Source organism: Mesocricetus auratus, unplaced genomic scaffold (assembly GCF_017639785.1).
Source record: "Mesocricetus auratus isolate SY011 unplaced genomic scaffold, BCM_Maur_2.0 Super-Scaffold_100009, whole genome shotgun sequence".
Taxonomy (NCBI): domain Eukaryota; kingdom Metazoa; phylum Chordata; class Mammalia; order Rodentia; family Cricetidae; genus Mesocricetus; species Mesocricetus auratus.
In genome coordinates, this window is record NW_024429193.1 from 55,272,158 (window position 1) to 55,294,054 (window position 21,897).

At 48.5% G+C, this 21,897-nt stretch overlaps 1 protein-coding gene across 1 annotated transcript; it reads left to right on the forward strand.

The window, feature by feature from the left end:
• Positions 1 to 613: 613 nt before the first annotated feature.
• Cd2 (CD2 molecule) lies at positions 614 to 14,224 on the forward strand. The gene is made up of 5 exons (XM_040752146.1): positions 614 to 758; positions 869 to 1,171; positions 6,424 to 6,654; positions 9,828 to 9,950; positions 13,470 to 14,224. Exons 1-5 carry the CDS (start codon positions 704 to 706, stop codon positions 13,784 to 13,786), a joined length of 1,029 nt encoding a protein of 342 aa, XP_040608080.1. The 5' UTR covers positions 614 to 703; the 3' UTR covers positions 13,787 to 14,224.
• Positions 14,225 to 21,897: the final 7,673 nt, after the last annotated feature.

The following is a 21,897-nucleotide window of genomic DNA, read 5'->3' on the forward strand; positions in this document are numbered from 1 at the left end:
ATATATTTATGTACAATATCTGCATGCAGTGACCACAGAGGCCAGAAGAGGGCGTTGGATCCCCTGGAACTGGAATTAAAGATGGTTAGGAGCCACCACATGGGTGCTAGAAATGGCATCTGGGTCCTCTGGAAGAGCAGCCAGTGCTCTTAACTCCCCAGTCATCTGTCCATGCCCCTACATGAACAATTTTAGAATATTAAAAATATTTTCAAGGAAGAGGGAAAAAGCCATTTTTATCATTTTACATGCATACATTTTCTAGCATTTCTCCCCATCGGCTACATAGTTGAATTCCTTATGAACATTTACTAGTGAGTCTACTTGGTCCTGTTGGAGGCAGCACAGCCGGGTGGACAGTGACTTTGAGCAAGTGTCTGTGAGTTTGAGCCCTTGTTTACAAACGAGTAGCTCGGGTGACTGACCTCTCAGCTCTTCTCTTCAATGAGGTGCTGAAACCACCAGCCTCGACAGTTTCGTAAAGATAAAAATGTGACGCTGACACACAGGCTCACAGAACACCTGTTTTGGCAAAGAAGGGCCACCTATGGGGCTGAGGGGGTGTGTGGGTTTTCTTCCCTACTGTGAACAGCAAGCCCGAGAGGCACGTGGTTCGGGTTGCTGGGTGTGGCTTCTGCCAGTCTTACTGCCATCCCGTTAGAAAGAAGAACTCAGAATCACCACTGGGAAACAGAGTCTAAAGATGAGATGTGAATTTCTAGCTGGCTTCCTTCTGCTTTTCAGTATTTCCAGCAAAGGTAAGCCACGGCCTGTGGAGCTTCTCTGGAGACCCTGGAATGAGCGTGAGAGTCAAAGAGGGATATTCTTGGTAGTCTCAAGACCTCAGCAACCATCTTACTTTTTACAGGAGCAGTCTCCGGAGACGGTAGCATTATCTGGGGTGCCTTGGGTCATGATATCAACTTGACCATCCCTAACTTTCAAGTGACTGATACTGATGAAGTACGATGGGAAAAGGGGAGAAAGCTGGTCGCAAGGTTAAAAAAAGAGGTGAAACCTTTTCTGCTGTCGGAAGCATTTGAGATCGTAACGAACGAAACCTTGCAAATAAAAAACCTGAAGAGAGATGACAACGGCACCTATAATGTGATAGTGTATGGTGCCAATGGCAGTAGTAAGCTACAAAAAGCATTCCACTTGAGGATTCTAGGTGAGTCTTCCCTCTCTGAAGTTTTCCATTACTTTGGGTGCTGTGTAGCCAGTCGGGAAGTAATGTTCAACATGCAACATCTCCTCTGTGCTCCACAATGAACATTCCAGTGGGTGGGTGGGTGGGGTTCTCAAGCCTATCTGTCTTCCGTTCTGTCTTTGGGGTGACTGTGGGGTTATGGCAAGAATCCCAGGTTAGAGTCAGAAAGAGGACAGGCTAGCAGAGGAAAAAGGAGGACATCCTTGGTGGCTGATGAAGGAGCAGCGAGACAGGGTGTCAGAAAGCAGAGTCGTGGGTCTCTTGTCTGGAGAGCCAAGATCAAGCCAGGGTGCTCTGAAGTAGTGAGAGGGCAGGAATCTGGAGATGCTGAGTCAAGGACCAGCTCTTTCTTTTTAGTCTTCTCAACATCATCTCAGTGAAGATGGGCAGTGATTTTGCTGGTACTTGAACTGTACCGTGAGGCTGCGCATCTGCATGTACAGAGAGGGCAGGACACTGAAGGCGGATGCGGGAAGACCAGCTAGAAAGCCTCTACTGTAATAATTCCAAGTGAGGACAAGCAGGGTGGTGGGTGGTATTAATCTTGGTAGCACAAAAGAACCAGTAAGAGCTTGGTGGTGATGGAACACATCCAGTGCTTGGGAGGCAGAGGCAGGCGGATCTCTGTGAGTTGGAGGCCGGCCTGGTCTACAGCGTGAGTTCCAGGACAGCCAGGCCCACACAGAGAAACCCTGTCTTGAAAAACAAACAAACAAACAAACAAACAAACAAACAAACACAAACCAGCAAGAAAGCTGTAAGAAGTTAGTGGTGCCCAGGTCTCTGGCTTGGAGTCTGTGCACCAGTGGGATCTATAGCTTCCCAGGTGCTTCTAGTGAATGGTTGTTACTGATAACCACTGGTTTGGTCTGAAGGGTGGCTGGAGATGAGGAGAGATGCAAACATGCAGGCTGCGGGTATGGGAGGGGAGAATCAAGGAAGCCTGGGTGAGTGAGAAGGAAGAGAAAATCACCGAATGTCCCTGAAGTTGAAAGCCCGGGGACAAGTGGCATCTCCTCGCAATAATAGGTGAGATGAGAGAGCCTGCCTTCTGCCTACAGAGGAAGCTGCAAACGCTTGCACAGCATAGAGCAGCCATTCAGGGAGCACACAAACAATCTGAGCTTCACACGGGAAATGTCACCAGAGAAAGGGCTCCCCTCATCCTACCTGTGGTGTCCCTCCCACCCTGCACTCAGCACCTGGGCCTAGCACCAGCCACTCTTTGGGACCTACTGTCAGCTCTTCTGCACATGACTCCCTTCCAGACCCTAATCCTGTAACCTTGTCTAGAGAGAATTTTCCAGAAATGGGGTGAGAATGAGAAACGCCACCCAGAGAATGGCCAGAGTCATGACTGCAGCCCATGGGGCTCTAGGGTCCTGGGGACAAGTCAGGAGCTTGTTAACCTGGTTTTATTTAAAGCCCCCAGCAATCCTGAGAATTTATAATTACAAACTTCTATCCATCTGTAAGGAAACAGAGAGCCAGTCAGAAGTGACTTGGCCATGTTCTCACTGTTTGACAGGGGCAAAGTCGGGATACTAACCCAGGGCTTCCTTGACAAGGAGGGTGACATTCCCTCCCAAACAAACTCATTCATTGCTGTATGATTCACATACCACACAGTTTGCCCATTTACTATGCACAGTTCAACTTTCTGCACAGTCACAGAGTTAATGTGGTTATCACCGTGGGCAGCATTCTCTTTACCCCCAAAGGAAACCTGGACCCCTTAGACTGAAAACAGTGACTTCATTATTGTATGCAAATGACAATGCCACACAGTGTCTTGACTCAACTTGCAGTCCTGTCATCGTTACATATTACACAGAACTGGAAAATCGTTCTCGGCCCTGAACCCGATTACTCGGTGCAGGCTATGTGTCACTTCCGTAAGGCGTTTGGGATTAGAAGTGTTTAGGATGTGGGGCCTTGTGAAGATTTTGAAGTATTTGCATATATATGTGTGCCAGATCTTGGAGAGAGGACCCAAATGTAAACATGAATTCATCTATGCTTATATCTATGCTTCCTACGCCCTGCTCAGGGTAATTTAATATAGTATTTTATAGCATCGGGCAGGAAACAAGGTGTCATGGTGTGGGGTTTCCCACTTGTGTTTGCATTGTGGCTCAAAAAGTTTTGGATTTTGGAAAATTTCTGATTTCTCTATTAGGGGTGCTCATGAGGCCTGTAATATTCAACAAGGGTATGAAGGTGCTGGAACCCTGGGACACCGCACCTATTGTCTCAGTGCTGAGGGCCCCCCTCCGCTTTGTTTCGCTGTGCTCCTAGATTCTCCCTCCCACTATGAGCTGGCTGAAGGGGCAGTGCAGGGCCCCCAGATGAGAGGATCCCAGAAGCCCAAGATTAAGAAGCCTTATCTAGCTGGGCAGCAGTGCTAGACAGACCCAGCACTCTGGAGGTAGGGGCAGGCCGATCTCTGGGAGCTCAAGTCCAGTCTGGTCTAGAGAGTGAGTTCCAGGACAGCCAAGGCTACACAAAGGAAACCCTGTCTTGAAAAGCAACAACAACAAAACAAACTATAACAAAAAAGAAGCCGTATCTAGAAAAAGCCATCAGCCAGCCATTCATGCCCCTTCCAGAAAGCTGCTTTATAGGGAGACTATCTACAAACAAGGTTGCTCGTCACTGTGTTTGCACCGGCAAAATGCTAGTGCATGTTTAAAAGTTGAAGTTTGGCAGCTTAATTAGGAGTACCAGCTACAGAGATGTGGAGGTGTACACTCACTGAAGCCTATGAAAAGGCAATGTAATGATACAATCTTAGGCAGAAGGCAGGTTACAGGTCATGTGATTCAGGGGCTAGGGGCGTAGTGCAGTAGTAGAGTTCCTGCCTGAGTGCTGAGGCCCTGGGTTCAACCCTCAACACTGTTCTCTGTCCCCAGGTACATAATCCAATTTAATTTAAAACATTGTATTATGGGTTTATGCATAGAAAATATCTGATAAAGACATACATCAAAATGTAAATGGCCATGAGTAGCAGAATTGTAGGTAATCTTCACTGCCTTTATAGCCTTTTTAAACTTGATCAGTGTTTTTTGAAATGATTGGATGTTACTAGGAGGGTGTTTTTTTTTTTTTTTTTTTTTTTTTTGTTCTAGAAAGATAGGCAGCCAGCCCCTGCGAGGCAGCCCCAAGACTACACCCTGCTCTGCTGGGTGCTAATGATTGCCTTGTTTCTTTATTCTGAGGTATGCAGAATCTTGGGATGGCAAGGAGACTGCAGTTCTGCATGCTTGTATGTTGAGACGGAAATGGAGTTAAACTGGGGAGGCCATGGGGAAGACACTGGGGACTGAAAGGGAGAGAGAGAGGAAATCGGAAAAATTCACTGTTGCCGTTTGTAGCAAACGGATACCACTGAGAGGGCGAGGAGATGGCAGGTCTGGGAAAGCAGTGAGGCGTGAAGAGAGAGAAGCGGGTCTTCGGTGGAAAGTGGGGAGCTGGGCACTGGGTCTGCCCTCACTAACACGAAAGCCAGGGCATGCCCCCTTGGGGTGTAGCCTTTGTGTAGTATTAAACAGAAGGAGCGAGTAGTCTGCACTGTGAATGGGAGAACCACCTCTGCTGACATGTCCCGGCCTTGGCTACAGGTCGTCTGGTTTGAGACAGGCAGGGAATATTGTTCCATTTTCTTAAAGTTGAGGCCCCGCAAGGCCAGAGACTAACTCAGCACCTTGGGGCCTGGAATGGCAGAAGCCTCCCTGGTTCTCAGATGGCACCTTTCCTCTGGTGAGCTTTGGCTTCTTGGACACCCCCATGCTGGCCTGGCCTTCTGTTCCCAGGATGCTGTGGGGCAGCAAGTAGCTAAGGCCATGGGCCTCCCACATAGCCATTCCTCCAAAATGGGGCTCCTGGTTGACCTCACCTACACTCCTGGACTTGGGAAATCTTTTGCAGGGTTCTTCTTCTGGCCTGCCACAATTTTTGAAATTCATTTTCTTTGTGTGTGTGTGTGTGTGTGTGTGTGTGTGTGTGTGTGTGTGTGTGTGTGTGTATCACATGTGTCCAGATGCCCACAGAGGCCAGAAGAGGGGTCAGATGGACTGAAACTAAGTAATCATGAGTTGTCCATCATGGATTCTGGGAACCCAACCCAGGTCCTCTGGATGAGCAACAAGTGCTCTTATAACCACTGAGCCATCTCTGCAGGCCGGACTTGTCATATTTGATGGATACTCTAATGCTAGGTCTTGAAGGTCAAAGGGTTTTGGATATGTCATCTGTAAAAGGGAAGACAAACATGAACCTTGCTGTTCGAACCAAATGACGTTATGCATGTGAAAACAGTTGAGGGCATAAACCGTATACACGCATCAGTTGTGGTGCCTTTTTAGCTCATATCCTGTGTCTCTGAACCTAACCAGAATTGATTTTGTTCAAGATATTCTATGTCAGTTAGACAAAACTATTTTCAAAAGAATTTCAATGTAATGTAGAATGCTGGATTCCCCAGCATCACATAGGAGCTGTCATATGGCTATAAACCCAGCACTCGGCAAGCAGAAGGGGAACATCAGAGGTTCCTCCTCAGCTACCTAGTGAGCTTGAGACCAGCCTGAGCTATGTTAAGATGTTGCCTTGAACCGGGTGGTGGTGGCGCATGCTTTTAGTCCCAGCACTCCGGGGGGCAGGTGGGTCTATGTGAGTTCGAGGTCAGCCTGGTCTACAGAGTGAGTTCCATGACAGGCTCCAAAGCTACACAGAGAAACCCTGTCTCATAAAACAAAACAAAGATGCTGTCTCAAATGAACAAACAAACAAACAAACAAACCAAAACTAGGAGTTTTGAACTTGCCTGGTCCCAAACTAATTCAATGTTAATAGGCATATTTATTAAGGTTAAAGAAGCAGCTGGGTGTTGGTGGTGCACCCTTTAATCCCCGCACTCGGAAGGCAGAAGCAGGCAGATCTCTGTGAGTTCAAGGCCAGCCTGGTCTACAGAGTGAGTTCCAGGACAGCCTCCAAAACAATACAGAGAAACCCTGTCTCAAACAAACAAACAAAAAAAGATTAAAGAAGCACACAGCCACTGCACATGGGAGCATAGTTCCATAGCCCCAACTTGCAGGAGGCAGAGGCAGAAGAAAGAAGACTTCTCAGCTAGAGTGGTCTACAGAGTGAGATCCAATCTTTAAAAAAAAAAAGTGTCCAAAAATTGCCTAATGGGATCTTTCTTTTAGAGAGGGTCTCAAAGCCAGACGTCTACTGGGCGTGCAGCAACACAACCCTGACCTGTGAGGCTAAGAAGGGAACAGACCTTGAACTAAAGCTGTTTCAAGGAAAGACACTTCTCACCAGCCTCCATCAGAAGAGCATAAGCCACACATGGACCGACCAGAACGTGCCATTCAAGTGCAGTGCAAAAAACAAGGTCAGCGAGGAGTCCATCACAGTCACCGTCCGCTGTCCAGGTATGGCGTGAGCAGAGGTCGGGGCGGCCCAAGTGGGCATCTGTACACAGGGGTAGCCTGCTAGCCTAGGGCGCTATGACAGGGGTAGCCTGCTAGCCTGGGGCGCTATGACAGGGGTAGTCTGCTAGCCTGGGGCGCTATGACAGGGGTAGTCTGTTAGCCTAGGGCGCTACGACAGTGCCACCTCAGCTGCACAGTACTTGGGCCGGGAGGCCAGTGTGCCTCAGGGTGCGAGGTGAAAAGGCATCTGTTTCTCCTGGAAGTCTTTTAGGGAGCTGGGCTCTTGGCTGCCATCTAGGTAGTCCTCCCACAGGTGTGGCTTGACTTCGGGCAGGTCAGGAGCCTCTCCTGGAAGAAAGGATTGCAGGGTTGGAGGGGGAGACTCTTATAGGAGTGAATCTGACTTGTTCAAGGTGCCCCTGCCGGCTGGTGACCGGGGATCTGATGTCTCTTTAACGGATGTGAGGAGCAAGGCTTCAGAATGCCTGGGAGGCAGACGAGGGAGAGCAGAAGTGGGGAGCAGAGAGGCGTACCCTTCCTGCCTCCCCCAGAGCAGTTCTACACTGCAGAGCCTCCAGTCAGCCCTGCACTCCAAAGGCCTAATTCATCTCCAGAGCCTGGGCTTGCCACAGCTCTCAGAAAGAGTCCGTTCTTGTTTTGTTTTGTTTTGTTTTTGAGTTGCTTTGGGGAAGAGTCTTGTTATGTAGCAGAGGCTGGCTTCCAATTTTCAGCACCCCCTGCCTCAGCCTCCCACTGGGATTACAGGGTTACCTAATTGTGCCCAGTCCCCAGCAGCAGTTTTTGAGGAGAAGCCTGCTATAGTGCATTAGTTCCAGTCTGGAAGCCAGAGGTCTAAATGTTAACTTTCAGTTGATCTGACTTTAGTTGGTACGTCCCTAACAGAATGTTCTCCCCTCTGTGGGCTTCTGTCTCATAGTCCACAGAGTAAAGTCAGCCCTAGAATCAGGGTATTGGATGAGAAGTCCAGGGACCCATTTGCTGGCTCTCTCCCATGGGCCTTTGAGATGCCCCACGACACGGCAACGCCGTCGTCAGAACGACTTGAGGACAAGAGTCAGAGTCCCAGAGACCGGTGACAGCCTTGGCAATGTGATCTCAGGAGGGCTGTTCCGTCACTTCTGCATTAATGCAGTTCAGACTTGTTTCACTTCACACAGCAGCGAGACATCCGGTTGGGGGGGGGGTCACCGAAGGCGGCAAGAGTCTGCCAGCCACAGATTCAGATGGCACTCATTTCCTTACCCCTCAGGTCATGGGCAGTCCCTCTCTGCCACCTCCCTGCCCCTGCCCTCCATTTCTCCATCACAAAGGCATGAGGGGGACTCCAAAACTTTTTCCTTTTTCTGGAGGTCCCGCCTTAGAGACACCGGGCTTAAGTCAGCGAGCCGACAAAAAACGGTTCTATATATCGATCCTAAAAGATTATTCATTGTTTATATGAAATTCAAATTTAACTGGCTGTCTTGTATTTTGACCTGGCAGCCTCATGCTTCATATTTATCGTAACTAGTTCCCTCCAGAAGCAGAATAAGTGTTTATCAATGAGGGAGAGCCCTGGAAGGAGTCCCTTAATCTCTGGTTCAGTGAGGAAGCTGAAGCTGGCCCAGGAAACGGCCACCAAGGAGAAATAGGAATGTATGAGAGTACAGGGATGCCCTTGAAGACCCTGAAGGGGATTTGAACATTCCTCCCATTCTAAAGGCCAAGGCAGGCAGGAGCCAACTGTGGCCATATACTCAGATTCCTAAGAGGAGGAAGCAGCCTGACCCAGGTGTAACGCTCCCTCACATAAATGTAGACACAGTGTCTCCAAGAGGGAAGGATAGTTGGAAGGAGACACTGAGAGACCTGTGCCGAAACCATAGCTACTGATGTCCCCACCAGAATACCACAGGCACCCAGAGCTGCACTCGGTAAACTTGAAACCAGACTTGTGGAAGGTGAGCCTGCTTCCCAAGAGTATCTGGAGGAAGGGCGGACACCCTGCCTGATGAGGACCCAAAGGTTCAGCTTGGGCAGGATGCCCCGCCCACTCTGCTCACATCTGGGAACCCCTCGGCTGGAGAGACTGACTCTGGCATCCCAGGCTCTCTGCAAGCCAGCGGGGCCTGAAGGTCCCTGACTCCATCCTTGAAGCAGCTTCAGGGATGCTGAGGGGTGTCCCTACACAGGCAGTGTCCAGAGATGGTCTCAGCTGGTGGGTGAGGAGTTGGGGGAGGGGGACTAGAGGTGACCCAATAGCACCAACAGCACAGGTTGAACTCTGCCCTGCTTGGTTGGCCTCCAGCTTGCCCAGACCTCATCCCTGGTTGCTGACATTCGCTTCCCAGGGCTGGTGGGGACTTGCTTCTGTGAGGCTGGGCTCAGCTCCAAGCTCACTCTCCCCACAGGGCAGCCCTCTGACCGCCTGCTCCAGCTGCTCTCTCTAACTGCTATTGACTCACAAAGGCCAGATGGCTCAGCCCCCCTCCTGGGAAACAGCTACCAGAAACACCAGTGCAGAGTATAGCAAGAGCAAGCCCTCATCTAGGTGTTGTTTTACAGTTTACAAAGCACTTTCCATCCATTATCTGATCTGACTTCCGACAGCTACTCTGTGATGTAAGTCTTGTCGTTTCCATTTTACAAAGAAGGAAACAGACTCAGAGAAGTGGAGCGTCTTCTCAAAGGTCACACAGCTCTTACTTGGAAGAGTTAGACTAAGCCCACTGCCCTGTTTTCCTCTCTGTTCTTCTTCACTGTGTTGGCGGGTAAAGGAATCAGAACGACGTGTTGTCACTGCTAACCACTGAGTATCTGGGCCACTTTCCTGGGCCCAGGGAGTCTGGGAGGAAGAGAAGCTGAATGCTGAGACTGGGGGATGCCTGACTTGGGGAAAGGTCTTGTGAGGCCTCAGTCAGTAAGTCATCCTCCCTCTCAGAGCCAGGATGCTCTTCCCCGTGGGGGATGGGTGAGGTGGCAGGCCATGTTCCTCAGCTCTTGCAGATTCATATAGTACTCCAGCCTGGGAAGCCCAGCCTGGGAAGCCCAGCCCCGTGAGGTGGAAAGTCCCACAGGACTCTTTCATTTGTATGATGTTCGAGGCCGGCCGGGGCAGTGAAAGGGCCACTCTGCCCAAGATCCTCTCCCTTAGCCATCTTCTCTTCTTACAGAGAAAGAGCTGCATTTCTATGTCATCGTGGGGGCCTGCGCAGGAGGCGTCCTCTTGGTGGTCCTTGGAGCACTGCTTGTTTTCTGTGTCTGCAAGAGGAAAAAGAAAAATAGGAGGAGGAAAGGTGAGCACCCCCACTTTTTCATCAAAAGCACCCCCACTTCTACAGCAAAATCCCTGTGGGAGCATCTCTCCTTGAGCCCATGAAGGGAAAAGAGAGAGGGGTACAACTCAGAAGGGCAAGGTTGTGACCAGAGGTTATGGCTGGCTTTGTTGTGTGCTCAGGTGGATTTCTGAAGGACAGTCCTGGGGGGGGGGGAACGAGGTAACAGCAAGGACCATTGAGAAGCGGCAGCCAGGCTGTGTGCCTCCCCAGAATCCACCAGGTGAGGCTGCCTTAGTGAAAGGCTAGTGTGGAGATCCTGGAATGGTCCACACATTTCCGTAAGGGTAGAGAGATTCCCACCCAAACCCCGTGTCTGTGAACAAATATCTTGGCCTTAGATGGCTCAAGATGTGTTCAAGACCAAGCTCTTGGAATATGGGTAAAACTGTCCCTAGTCAGGAGGCATCCAGGGTAGGGGGCTGTCAGTGTAGAGTACTCATTCAGTGTGTGTGAGTCTCTGAGTTCGAGTCCCAGCACTGCAAGAAAATAGAAAACCAAAATCTGGATGCTGGCCCTGCCTTTCCTGATTGGCTGTTCAGTGGGATGCTTTCAGGCTGGGAGTATGGTTTCCTTGGTGCAGACCTGTCCTGCAGTCCACAAAGCAGGCATTAGTTCTGCTGATTCTACACAGGGAGCTGACCACCCATGATGGGACAGGGTCAGGGACTGTGTCTAGCTGTCACTGCAGATGTTGGGGAAAGGGCAGCCTTTAGTTGGACATGTTAGTGGGTGGGCAGGTCTCTGGGGTTCTGGGAAATCTGTTTCACACAGGGTTGGGTCGAATCATGCAGGTCTCTACCTAGGGTAGGCCTAGTAATGCTCACAGCAGTGACTTCCAGTATATCCTATGGGCAGAGTCTGCTCAAACCCCACAGTGGTGGCCCTGGGCCCCATGCCCTCTAGCTTTGGTTTCCTTCTTCACACCTCATTTCTCAGGGTTGTTCTGGTCCTCCTTTGAGGCCAACACCCTCATCTTGTCATCTTAGCCACCACTTCCCCAGCCTGGGCCTGGGCTCTCTTCACTCGGCTTCTTTCATGTCTTACATCATTCCCGCATTCTCCATCCTATACAGCTCAGTAATTAGTGACTCAGAGCCCTAGCCCTGTGGCTTCCTTATCTCTGCTCATACTGTCCCCGCCCCTCTCTACAAGACCCAGTCATCAGACACATTCCTCCAAGGTGAACCTCAGGTGTCACCCAAGACAAGGCAACCTCTGCCACCACCAGACCCGGAAGAGCTCACATGGATAAAGTGGCTTGTTCCAGGGACTGCGTTCAGTGTGTCAGATTCACTACCACGCCCCACTTCACGGCCTTAAAGATAGACATTTACACAGATGGAGAAGCAGGTTAATTCATCACCTCACCCGTAGGCTGAAGCATGACTAGGCTGAGGCAAAAACCCAGCACTTGAATTTTAAGGCAGTTAAGGCAGTCTTCTCTTGTTCTTACATGACCCCTCTTTAAATTTGACACCCATGGGCTAGGTCTTCCTCACCCACATCCATGAGCCAAGCTGAGTCGCCAAGAGACAGTCTTGAGAGAAAAGAGAAAACATCTGGAGCAGATGTTTATGCGGTGGTGGACCTTGCTGGAGAGGCTGCACCAGAGCCCTATAGTCCTGCTCTTAACAAGTGTGTGGCACAGATAGTACCAGTTGTGTAGCTTCCACGGAGCCAGCTTGCCTGCCCAATTCGATGTGGGGGGGGCTTCAGTGTCCGGCCGCACCTCTCGCCACACCCCCACTTCTCACGTTGTTCTTTGCACCTTCTGGTGGTCCCCCACCTTCGTGGAGGCTGGCAGTGAGATGTGCAGCCTGACTCTGTCACTGACTGAGGACAGTGCTGCTGTCTGAGTCGATGCTGCAGCTTGGCAGTGGGCCTGACACATCGGGCCTGTGGAGAAAACACAAGACGAACAATATGCCACCAAGCAGAAGGACCAGCAGAGAGCCGCCTGAGCTGTAGGTGAAGAACCGCCTGCTGGTCTATAGCTAGGGTCAAGGTCTTACCTACAGCCTCCCAAACATGACCACAGTTGCTTTGGGGGCACTGAAGATGGCACAAAGGACATGTTCTGTCATTTGGGTGTCTTTTTATGTATGTGCTTGGAGCATGCAGGTCACCCAGATGTCAAAACCACCTTGTTTGACTTGGAGTCTTTGCACTCACAATGCATTTACAGTAGCCAGGGGCACAGCCTTGAATAACTTCAGTCCACAGGTGATGCCAAGACATGCTTCTCAAGTGACATGTCTTCATAAGGATACAAGCAGTCATTGATTCACCCCACAGTGAAGCTCCCCCTGCCCCCTGAAGATGGCCTTGATCATAGGCACTGGAATGCCAAGAATGTGGCCTAAAGGAGCCCAGCAGTGCCCTCCAGGCCTTTGGCAGCTGAGGGTTCCCACAGATTTACTGTGTGTTTTAAAAACAGTGTAAGAAGATCTACACAGTCTCAGGCCTGGATGGAAGCCACACAAAACAGACAATCCCAAAGCATGAGGAGACGAGCCAAAGCCCAAGAGGATGGGTCTTACTTACGAATTTCGGAGGAACTAGTCCATTTCTAAGAACTCCAGTTCCCCTTGGAGGGTGCCCAATTTCCTTCCAGAGTGTGGTTTGTATGACAATCAAATTGAGCGAAAGGCAGGACCTACCCTACAGACCCCGCAGAAGAAATATAGTCACTAAAGTCCATCATGGCCACTAAGACCTGCTACAGTGGGCTTTGGCCATGCGGCTTGTTGCTTAGCAATCTTGACTGTCTCTAGGCAGCATCCAGCTAGAACCCTGGATCAGGCACTCACTCTGCACTTGGTGCCTTAGGCTCAAAGCTCTCCACCTGGGTGTCCTTCTCCCTCATATTTCTGAGTTCTGAAGAGGTCATGGGTTCACTGTACCCGTGAGGAGCATTTCTCTCCCCCGTGAAACACCCAGAGCTTGCAGAGGGTGGGAGTAGCTTCCCTTTCATCCTCACACCTCCTGAAGCATCTGGTTTGATGCCTATCACATAAGACATGTTCAATGGTTGCCTTGTGGGGCAGGGGAAGTGGCTCAGTCACTGAAGTGCTTACTTTGCAAGCATGAGGACCAAAGTTTAATCTTCGGGAACCCATACAAAATAGACAAGGTGGTACCTGCAGTCCTGGGAGCAGAGGGAGGTGGGTCTCTGCCCAGCCGGCCTAGCCTCTCTGATAAGTTGTAGGAGGACAGAGAGACAGAGGAAGAGAGAGAGAAACAGAAAGAGAGAGAGAGAGAGAGAGAGAGAGAGAGAGAGAGAGAGAGAGAACTCAAAAACAAGACAGGTGGGCAGTGCCTGAGGAATGGCATCAGAGGGTATTGCTTGGCACACATGTGTATGTTTACCTGCATATGTATGTATGTACACACACACACACACACACACACACACACACGCGTGCACGCACTCATGTGTTATGTTGTTCACATATTGCTACTGCCTTGCCATTGCAGACGAAGAGCTAGAGATAAAAGCCCCCAGAATGAGCTCTATGGAAAGGGGCCCGAAGCCACACTCAACCCCAGCTGCAGCGTCTCAGAATCCAGTGGTTTCCCAAGCCCCTCCTCCACCTGGCCATCATCTCCAGACACCTGGCCCTCGTCCCTTGCCTCCAAGCCACCGAACCCGTGAGCAGCAGCAGAGGAAGAAACCTCCTCCATCGGGCACACAGGCTTACCAACAGAAAGGCCCTCCCTTGCCCAGACCTCGAGTTCAACCAAAACCTCCCTGTAGGGGTGGAGAAGATGCTCCATTGCCACCCCCTAATTAAAAAGGTGAACGCTGCCATTTCCCATAAAAAGCTGTGTGTGTTTCTCCTCTCCCAGGGCACAGGCTCACTTTTCCATTGAGTGTTTTGTACAAGTAGGACCCAAATGCCTCCTAAGACTTGCAGGGCACAGTCAAAGTAGTACCTTCTAACTCAGCCATGCAGCCTTGAGATCTAGCCTCTGGAATCTGTGGCCTCTTCTTAAAGCTGTCATATCGGGACCAGAGAGGCAATAAAGATGTGGATGAAAGGATGCTGGGTGAGCAGCATAAAGGCTTTATCTTCCTCTCAGGTTCTGAGCCCATGTGAGCTACCGCATAGCCATTGGCTCATGTCCTATAGGCAGTCTACCTGGGCAGAGACTCTTGAGTTCCCCAGGTACCCTGATGGACGGACATTGGCCACTTCCCTTGAGTGGGATAAAATAAAATTTTGATTTGCTACCGTGCCTGCTTGTTTCAGACAGGAGACCAGGGTCTGGGAGAGGAAGCTGCAGAAAGAGAAAGACGTTAGCAGGGGTGACAATGACATCTGAATGAACAGAACTGTCCCCTACACGTCAGCTGCAAAGGAGGCCTCTGTGCACACACTTCAACAACAGGTGCCCATGGAGCTTTACTTCCTTGGTCATTCAAATGGGGTCACAGTGATCTGTGACATCATCAGTGAAAAGAGAGAGGTCTGCAGATCCTGGAGACACCAGGAACCCACCAGGCAGCATGCCTTAGGGCAGGCTAAGAGGTTTCTGGGTCCATTCCTAAGTGCTGCAGGTGACCCTTGTGATGAGAGCAGACCAGTTATGGCAGATGCACCTTTGAAGACGCAGGAAGAAAAGTGTTCGGTTAAAACTGGAAACCGATCTGCTAGAGGCATCTGCTTTGCAATATAGGTGGCATGCCCGTGGCCCAGTCTGCCCACTTCTCCTTGGCTTTTTAGGCCTGGTAAGCCTGGGTAAGCACTGGCAGGAAGCTCTGAGGGTAAACCACAAAGACCGACTTCCTGCAAGGGCTCCGCTGCGCTTTACTTTGAATCTGGGCGTCTATTGTTTAGAACCCAGTAAATGACTAGGGCAAAGACAAATTAAGTCCAGTGCCCCTGCAATGCCAAACATTGGTTTCAGCTATACAGCAGTAATCACAGCATCTACCCAGGAGGAGAGGAGAGGGTCTCTGATCTGAGGTTGTCTCCTTCATTGTCTCTGAGGCCATTGGCCATCCTGATACAAGAGCTTCTGCTATCTGGTAGTATTTTGTATGGCACAGGGCACGTCTAACATGCAACTATTTGGTCCTTTACTGACCATACATTTATTCACTTGATAGTCATTGAGCTCCCTTGGGAATCTGTGCTAGAGCCTATGTGAGATACTAGAACAAGGTGAACAATGGCATCTGTGTATCCAGGCAGCTCAAGAGGCAGGGTGGGCAGTGGACCAATGACAGCACAAATGGAGCACGGGGTGGCAAACAGAGGTCAGAGGCCAGCAAGGGAGCTCAAGAAAGGACTTCAATTGTGGTTTGGGTCATTTAAGTGGGGTGGCACAAGATTTACCAGGAGGAGGTGACATTTGAGTTGAGCTGTAACAGGTTACGATAACGAAGCTAATAGATGCTAATAGATTGGACAGAGAGGGGCAGAGTTACCCACAGCGAGGGAACAGCTATTGCTGGCGCATGTGCCAGACTCATTTCCAGCTGTCATGTTTTGCCAAATTGAAAGATTGTATGACTTTTTCCTGGGGACATGTGAATGTCTGCTCACTCCAGACAGGACGACAGCAACAGACCACAGTACAACTCCATCAAAGTCCAACTTGGCAAAGCAGTGAGATTATGAGCTTACTTACAGAGTATGGGTGAGGGATGGCTTACAGGAATGTGAGTGACTCCAAAGAAGCTGCATTACTAAAAAGTCTCACCCTAGCATAGATGAGGACCTCCCCACAGCTGCATAGAGAGATAGCCCCCAACCTCACTGAACCTTCTACAGTGTGTGTGTGTGTGTGTGTGTGTGTGTGTGTGTGTGTGTGTGTGTGTGTGTGTTACCGTCAGACCCGGAGCTTTGTAGAACCATATACAGCTGGGAGGATGATGCAGGAGGGTGTGACTGAGATTTCAGGTGAGAGCCTGATGACTCTTGCCATTTTTTCTTTTACATAGGCAGGTCAATCAACAGCAGCAAAAATAGCCTGTATTTTTGGGGTCCTCCCAGGCCAACAACTTGTAAGGAGGTAACCCATCCCTGGGCTTGAGGTCTTCCATTGGTCACCTATGCCTTTTGAGATCATCTTTTTCCACCAACACAGGATACCTTTTGCCCATTCTCTAACCATTGCACTAACATCGACAGGCACAGGGTGTTGTGGGATTTTCTCAATCACCTTAATATGCCTATCTCAACCATAAAGCTCCATAAGAATGCCACAACTATGCCTGGCCCTTGTACGTTTGTGAACTGGTTTCCCTTAGGTGTACCTGTATGTCTTTTAGATTATTTTCTAAGTCTGTAAAAACACTTAGAAGTTGACATAAGAGCATCTATGTAGTGAAGCATTTTTAGAGAGTGTGGCAGGATCTCTGAAGACTGCCACCATCCATCCCAACAAGCACAAGTTGATCTCAGGAGCCAGCAACTAAGGAGGTACCAAAGGAGGAGGTGGACCAGGTTCAATACAGTATGAAAAGATTTCATTGTCTGTCTTAAAAGGTCGTTGTTGTGTACAGTGGCTTTGATGGAAGGCATTGTTCTAGGTGGTTCTCCACAATTTCTATGAGTAATTAAGCTTCTTCATTCTGGTGAACTTCCATGGAGATCTATTTGCATCTGTTTCATTGCCATGGCCATTTTAGGGTCAGCACAAACTAGTTGGTTTGACCCAGAGTGGGCGGGGGCACTGCTTTGCCAGGCATCAAATTTGTACTCTCTTTCCTTTTAGGTCCTCCAGCTATAAGAAATGGCAAACCAACACCTCCAATTCACTTTATCCTTAATTCAATTTGCCCAGAAAACCAGAGTCTAGGTCAGAATAGAACATGCACACATTTTATAGTACATCCCTTACATGCCCAGATTCTCTGGGTGCACAGCTCAGTCTGCACTGTGTTCTGATCTCCCAAAGCAAAGGCAATGCAACTCCAGGGAGCTTCCGTAGGATCTTCCTTCATGTATGCCATTGTAAGAGACTGTAGTATATTCTCTGGCTTATCAGCTGCTCTCAGGATGCCCACATTTTTCCTGGACTGCCCACATTCATCAAGGAGGCCCCGCATCTGTGGTGGTTTGGATGGACATGGTCCTCATCCACTCCTATGTCTGCATGCTTAGTAGCCAGTTGGTGGACCGTTTGGAAGGGTTAGGTGTTGTAGAATATTATTTTAACTAGGCAAATATGGCCTACCTTTGTTTATGCTGCCTTTGTTAATGATGTAAATATCTGTTTCATTTGTTTATGCTGCATTTGTTTAATTATGTAAAGATGGGCTACAATGTTTCACCTGATTGGTCTAATAAAGAGCTGAATGGCCAGTAGCTAGGTGGAGAAAGGACAGGCCTGACTGATGGACAGAGAGAAAAATAATTGGGAGGAGAAATCTAGGCTAGAGAGAGAGGAATGAGAGGAGAATTAGGAAGAAAGAGAGGGACATGCCCAGGACCAGAAGCCAGGCAGCTGCCAGTCAGACATGGGAACAGTAGAAAAGTAAGATATACAGAAAGAAAGAAAGGTAAAACCCCAGGGACAAAATGTAGATAAAGAGAAACAAATTAAAATAATAGCTAATATAAGACTGAGCATTCATAACTAATAAGAAGTCTCTGTTTTGATTTGGGACCTGGTTGGTGGGTCGAAAGAAAAAAGCCTGCTACAGTTAGGAGGTGTGGTCTTGTTGCAGGGGGTGTGTCTTGGGGTGGGCTTTGAGATTTCAAAAGCCTTTACCGGGCCCAGCCCCTGCTCCCTGTCTCCCTCTCGCCCATTCTCTCTGCCTGATGCCTGAGGATCAGGATATTAAAACTCCCAGCTACTCTCCAGCACCATGCCTGTGTGCTGCAATGCTTCCTACCATGAGTTCCAGAAACTGTAACCAAGTCCCCAATTAAATACTTTACAAAAGTTGCCTCTGTCGTGGTGCCTCTCCACAGCAGTAGAACACTGACTAAGACAGCACCCCATAAAAGTGAGAGGACAGCATCACGATCCTCTCTATTCTGTGTCCCCAGGGTTCTCCATGTCGCCTGGGCTGTGGTTACTCCATCTCCAAAGGCTCACTGATGTGTTTGCTCCTCACTGTACATGCTGTCCCCACTGTGCGTGTGGTTCCCTCTCCTGCACCATTTATACCTGTGGCTTGATACTGGATGACAGCTATAATTGGTCTAGTCATTGGAAAAGGGCACAGTGTGTTGTAAATTGACAAGTCAGTGCTCCCTAAGGTGACACTTAAACTGCTCTGAGTTGACTCCTCCTGAGTCAGTTCCCTGACATTCATCATGTGGAGAGATGGATAAAACTCTCTGTTAGAGACATTAAAAGCTCAAGAATACGTCTATGAGACTCCCTTACCAAGCCCTGACTGAGCCGCCAGCCTGCTGTCACTCCCCCTGCCTTATGAATAGGATGACCCTGAAAATACATCTGAACCTTACCCTTCAAGCATCCTGCTGCTTTCATCGCAGCTACACAGAATTAGGGTCAAGGGCTTCAGCCAACCTGCCTACTTGGGGTATCACCCATCCTGGTCAGAGTTGAGAAAAGGGAGATGCTTGCAGCAGTTAGAGGTGGGTAATGGACCTTTATGGATTCAAGCAAGCAGTCAGTCCTAGGGGGATCAAAGGAACCAGACTCGCCAAGCCCAGACATATGGGCTGAAGAAGCCCTACCTAGATGCAGAGTTGTCCTCAGGCCAGAGGCAGGACAAGGGCAACACAAGGCAGGGGAGCTTCCAGGGAAGGCTAGCAATGCACCTCATGTACCAGCTTTTACTCCACCACGAAGCTCTACAAAGTTACAGTAAACTCAATAAACACAGAAGTGTAAGCTACAGTAAAGGGAGAATGGGGAAAACAATAGTAACACAATTTGGGGAACTGAAGAAAGCAGATGAAGGCCAGTAGCTAACTAGGAGACTCCAAAAGTTGGGTCAATACTGTCTTAGTTACTTTTCAATGACTGTGAAAAAAACAAAAACACCAGGACCAAAGCAACTTATAAAAGAAAGCATTTAATTTGAGGATCACAGTTCCATAGTGTGAGAGTCCATGACCACTTATGGCAGGGAGTGTGGCAGGCATTGTTGTGGAGCAGTAGCTGAGAGCTTCCATCTGACTCACAAACATGAGGTAAATGGGGCTAAGTGGGAAGAAAGTGGGCTTTTTGGAGCCACAAAGCTATACTCAGTGACACACTTCCTTCAACAAGGACACACCTCCTGATCCTTTCCAAACAGTTCCACCAACTGAGATCAAGTATTTGAACATATTAGCCTATGGTGGCCCTTTTCATTCAAACTCCCACATATACCAAGGCAACAGAGAAAAAGACAGTGCAAATGAGCTCACAACATTAAATCCCAACCATTCACAGGAATCAGGGGCATCACTGGGAATTGGAAGTACCATGTCTCTCCTGGAGGAGAAATGAAACTACAATGAAAGACTGGTGGGAGATCACTTAAAGGAGCAGTTAGGGTCAGACACAGCAGCACACAACTAGAATCCCAGTACTCAGGAAGCTGAGGCAGGAGAATCTTAGGTTCAAGACCTTGATCTATATATGAGACCCAAGGTGGGGGTGGGGGAGTCTTACTCTTTCTGTAACCTACAAGGTAAGGACCAATTGCTGCCAGTAGAAGCCTGCATGTTTCTTCTCCAGAGATGGTAAAATACATGGCTCCTGAGTTGGAAGATGCCAGGAATAGTTGTTAACAGGGTATGACATCAAATACAAGAGGTTAGACAAAAGTTGTCTACTGAAAGTTGGGATCCAGGTGGTGGGGATCAGGCAAAATGTTCATGATAAAGTGTCTGACAGACTATTGAAAACATTTTATTATCTGAAGAGAGAGAGCCTAATGACATCAGCATCCAGGCTTCCCCAGTGAAACCACCCAGCTCTGTGGCTCTGGAATGCAATCTGAAGTCACTGAGCACCACGCCCTCACTGAGAGTTTAGATTCTGATGCTTTCCTCTTAAACATGAGCATATGGTCAAGGACCCTGATGGAGAAATAATGGGAGAGACAAGGGTTCAAATACACTGGATCAATAGATGCAGGAGAGAAGAGCAAGAGCAGATACCACACAAGGTTGTTTTGTTTTTTAGATTTATTTATTTATTATGTATAGTGTTCTGTCTGCTTGTATGCCTGCAGGCCAGAAGAGGGCATCAGTTCTCATTACAGATGGTTGTGAGCCACCATGTGGTTGCTGAGAATTGAACTCAGGACCCGTGGAAGAGCAAGCAGTGCTCTTAACCGCTGAGCCATCTCTCCAGCCCACCACACAAGGTTTAATGCACTGCAAAGAATGGGCAAGCATTTGTTCATGGAAAAGGAATAGAAAACTATAAAAAAGGAATATTAAGAGAGCAAACACTGTCCTAGGGAATTAATTATAATAGTAAAATAAGACAACTGTGTTCAACATGCAAGTGATAGGCAATTTTCAGAAGAAAGAGGAGAGCAGAAGCTTTAATGCCTGTAGGTTAATTCTAGAACACTTCTCGAATAGAATATTGTGGGATGTTTGTTTACACTTGTGAAGATGTGTCATTGTGATTGGTTTAACAAAAAGGTGAACAGCCAATAGCTAGGTGGGAGAGATTAGGCAATACTTGCAGGCAGAGAGAGAATCTCAAAGGGTGAATCTAGGTGTGTGGGAGACGCCAGGGAGACACTGAGGAAGTCAGATGTCAGTGTGGAGGTAAGGTAAAGAGCCACATAGTACAACAAAGATTAATAGAAAGCGGTTAATTTAAGTTACAGAGCTAGTTGAAAACAAGCCTAAGCTAAAGCCAAACATTCATAATTAATAACAAGAAATCTCCATGTCGTCATTTGGGGGCTAGAAGTCCAAAGAAAGTTCAATAAGAAAGTCCGTCTACAACAGAAGGACACAATTTCCATATTGAAAAATCTCACTAAAGCCTTATGATTTCTGGCCCCTCATGTACGAAGTCTCCATGCACTCTAACAACTAAAACACCAAATGAATTGAAAATTCAGCCAAGTATGATGTTGTACTCAGGTACTCTCTCTGCCTCAGCGAGGCTCAGGAAGGAAGATCATGAGTGTCTGGCCAGCCCAGGTTATTTGGTGAGATCCTGTCTCAATAAATAAAAAAACTCACAAATCATAGATAATTTTTAAAAATTAAAAGAAATAAGCAGAAAAGGAATTTCAGCCATTTTTCCAAGAGATGGGATCACAAAGCAAACAGTTGTACATGAGTTGGAAATGCAGAGAGCTGTTGTCTGCCACAGTAAAACCCCAAGCCCAGGCACAACTCCAATGTACCCACTCAAGAGATGCCCTCAAACTTCTGTGAACTTATCTTCAGGAGTTGATGACCAGGATCTCAGAGATATTTGAAGGGGGGGGATCTCAAACATCTTACAGGAGGAGGGGAAAAAAAGTCATTTTGAAAAATATAGAATACTGTGTTTTTCAGGTCAAGATCTTTCCTCCAGAGAGACTAACATGATTCCACCATGCAGGAATGTGCTCATAGTGTAGCTGAACTGAACAGAAGTAGACATCCGATTTCAGCCCACACCATCTGTCTACTCAAAATGGAGGAAGAGAATGAGAAACAGATGTGATATTCAAGTCCAGAGGAGGGGGCTCACTAAGAGACCAACAGCATTGGGATTTCTGGAGAATCCTTCCTCTCTCCACATAGCCTACTAACACCTGACTAAAAGTCTATTTACATCCATTCTGACTGTCAAGGAAGCCCTGCAAGGGCGAGCTACGCGTCTCAGTAGGTAGAAGCACTAGCTGTGCAAGCTTGATGACCTGCAGAACCCACAGTAGAAGGTGAGAACCAACTTATGAAAGTAATCCCCCTACCTCCACATGTGCACTGTAACATGCATGGGCCAATACCACAAGAAGCTAAGA

Coding starts and splice junctions, on each gene's coding strand:
- Cd2 (XM_040752146.1), top strand. CDS start 704: ATGAGATGTGAATTTCTAGCTGGCTTCCTTCTGCTTTTCAGTATTTCC. Junction 1,172..6,423: donor ATTCCACTTGAGGATTCTAG/GTGAGTCTTCCC, acceptor TCTTTCTTTTAG/AGAGGGTCTCAAAGCCAGAC. Junction 6,655..9,827: donor AGTCACCGTCCGCTGTCCAG/GTATGGCGTGAG, acceptor CTCTTCTTACAG/AGAAAGAGCTGCATTTCTAT.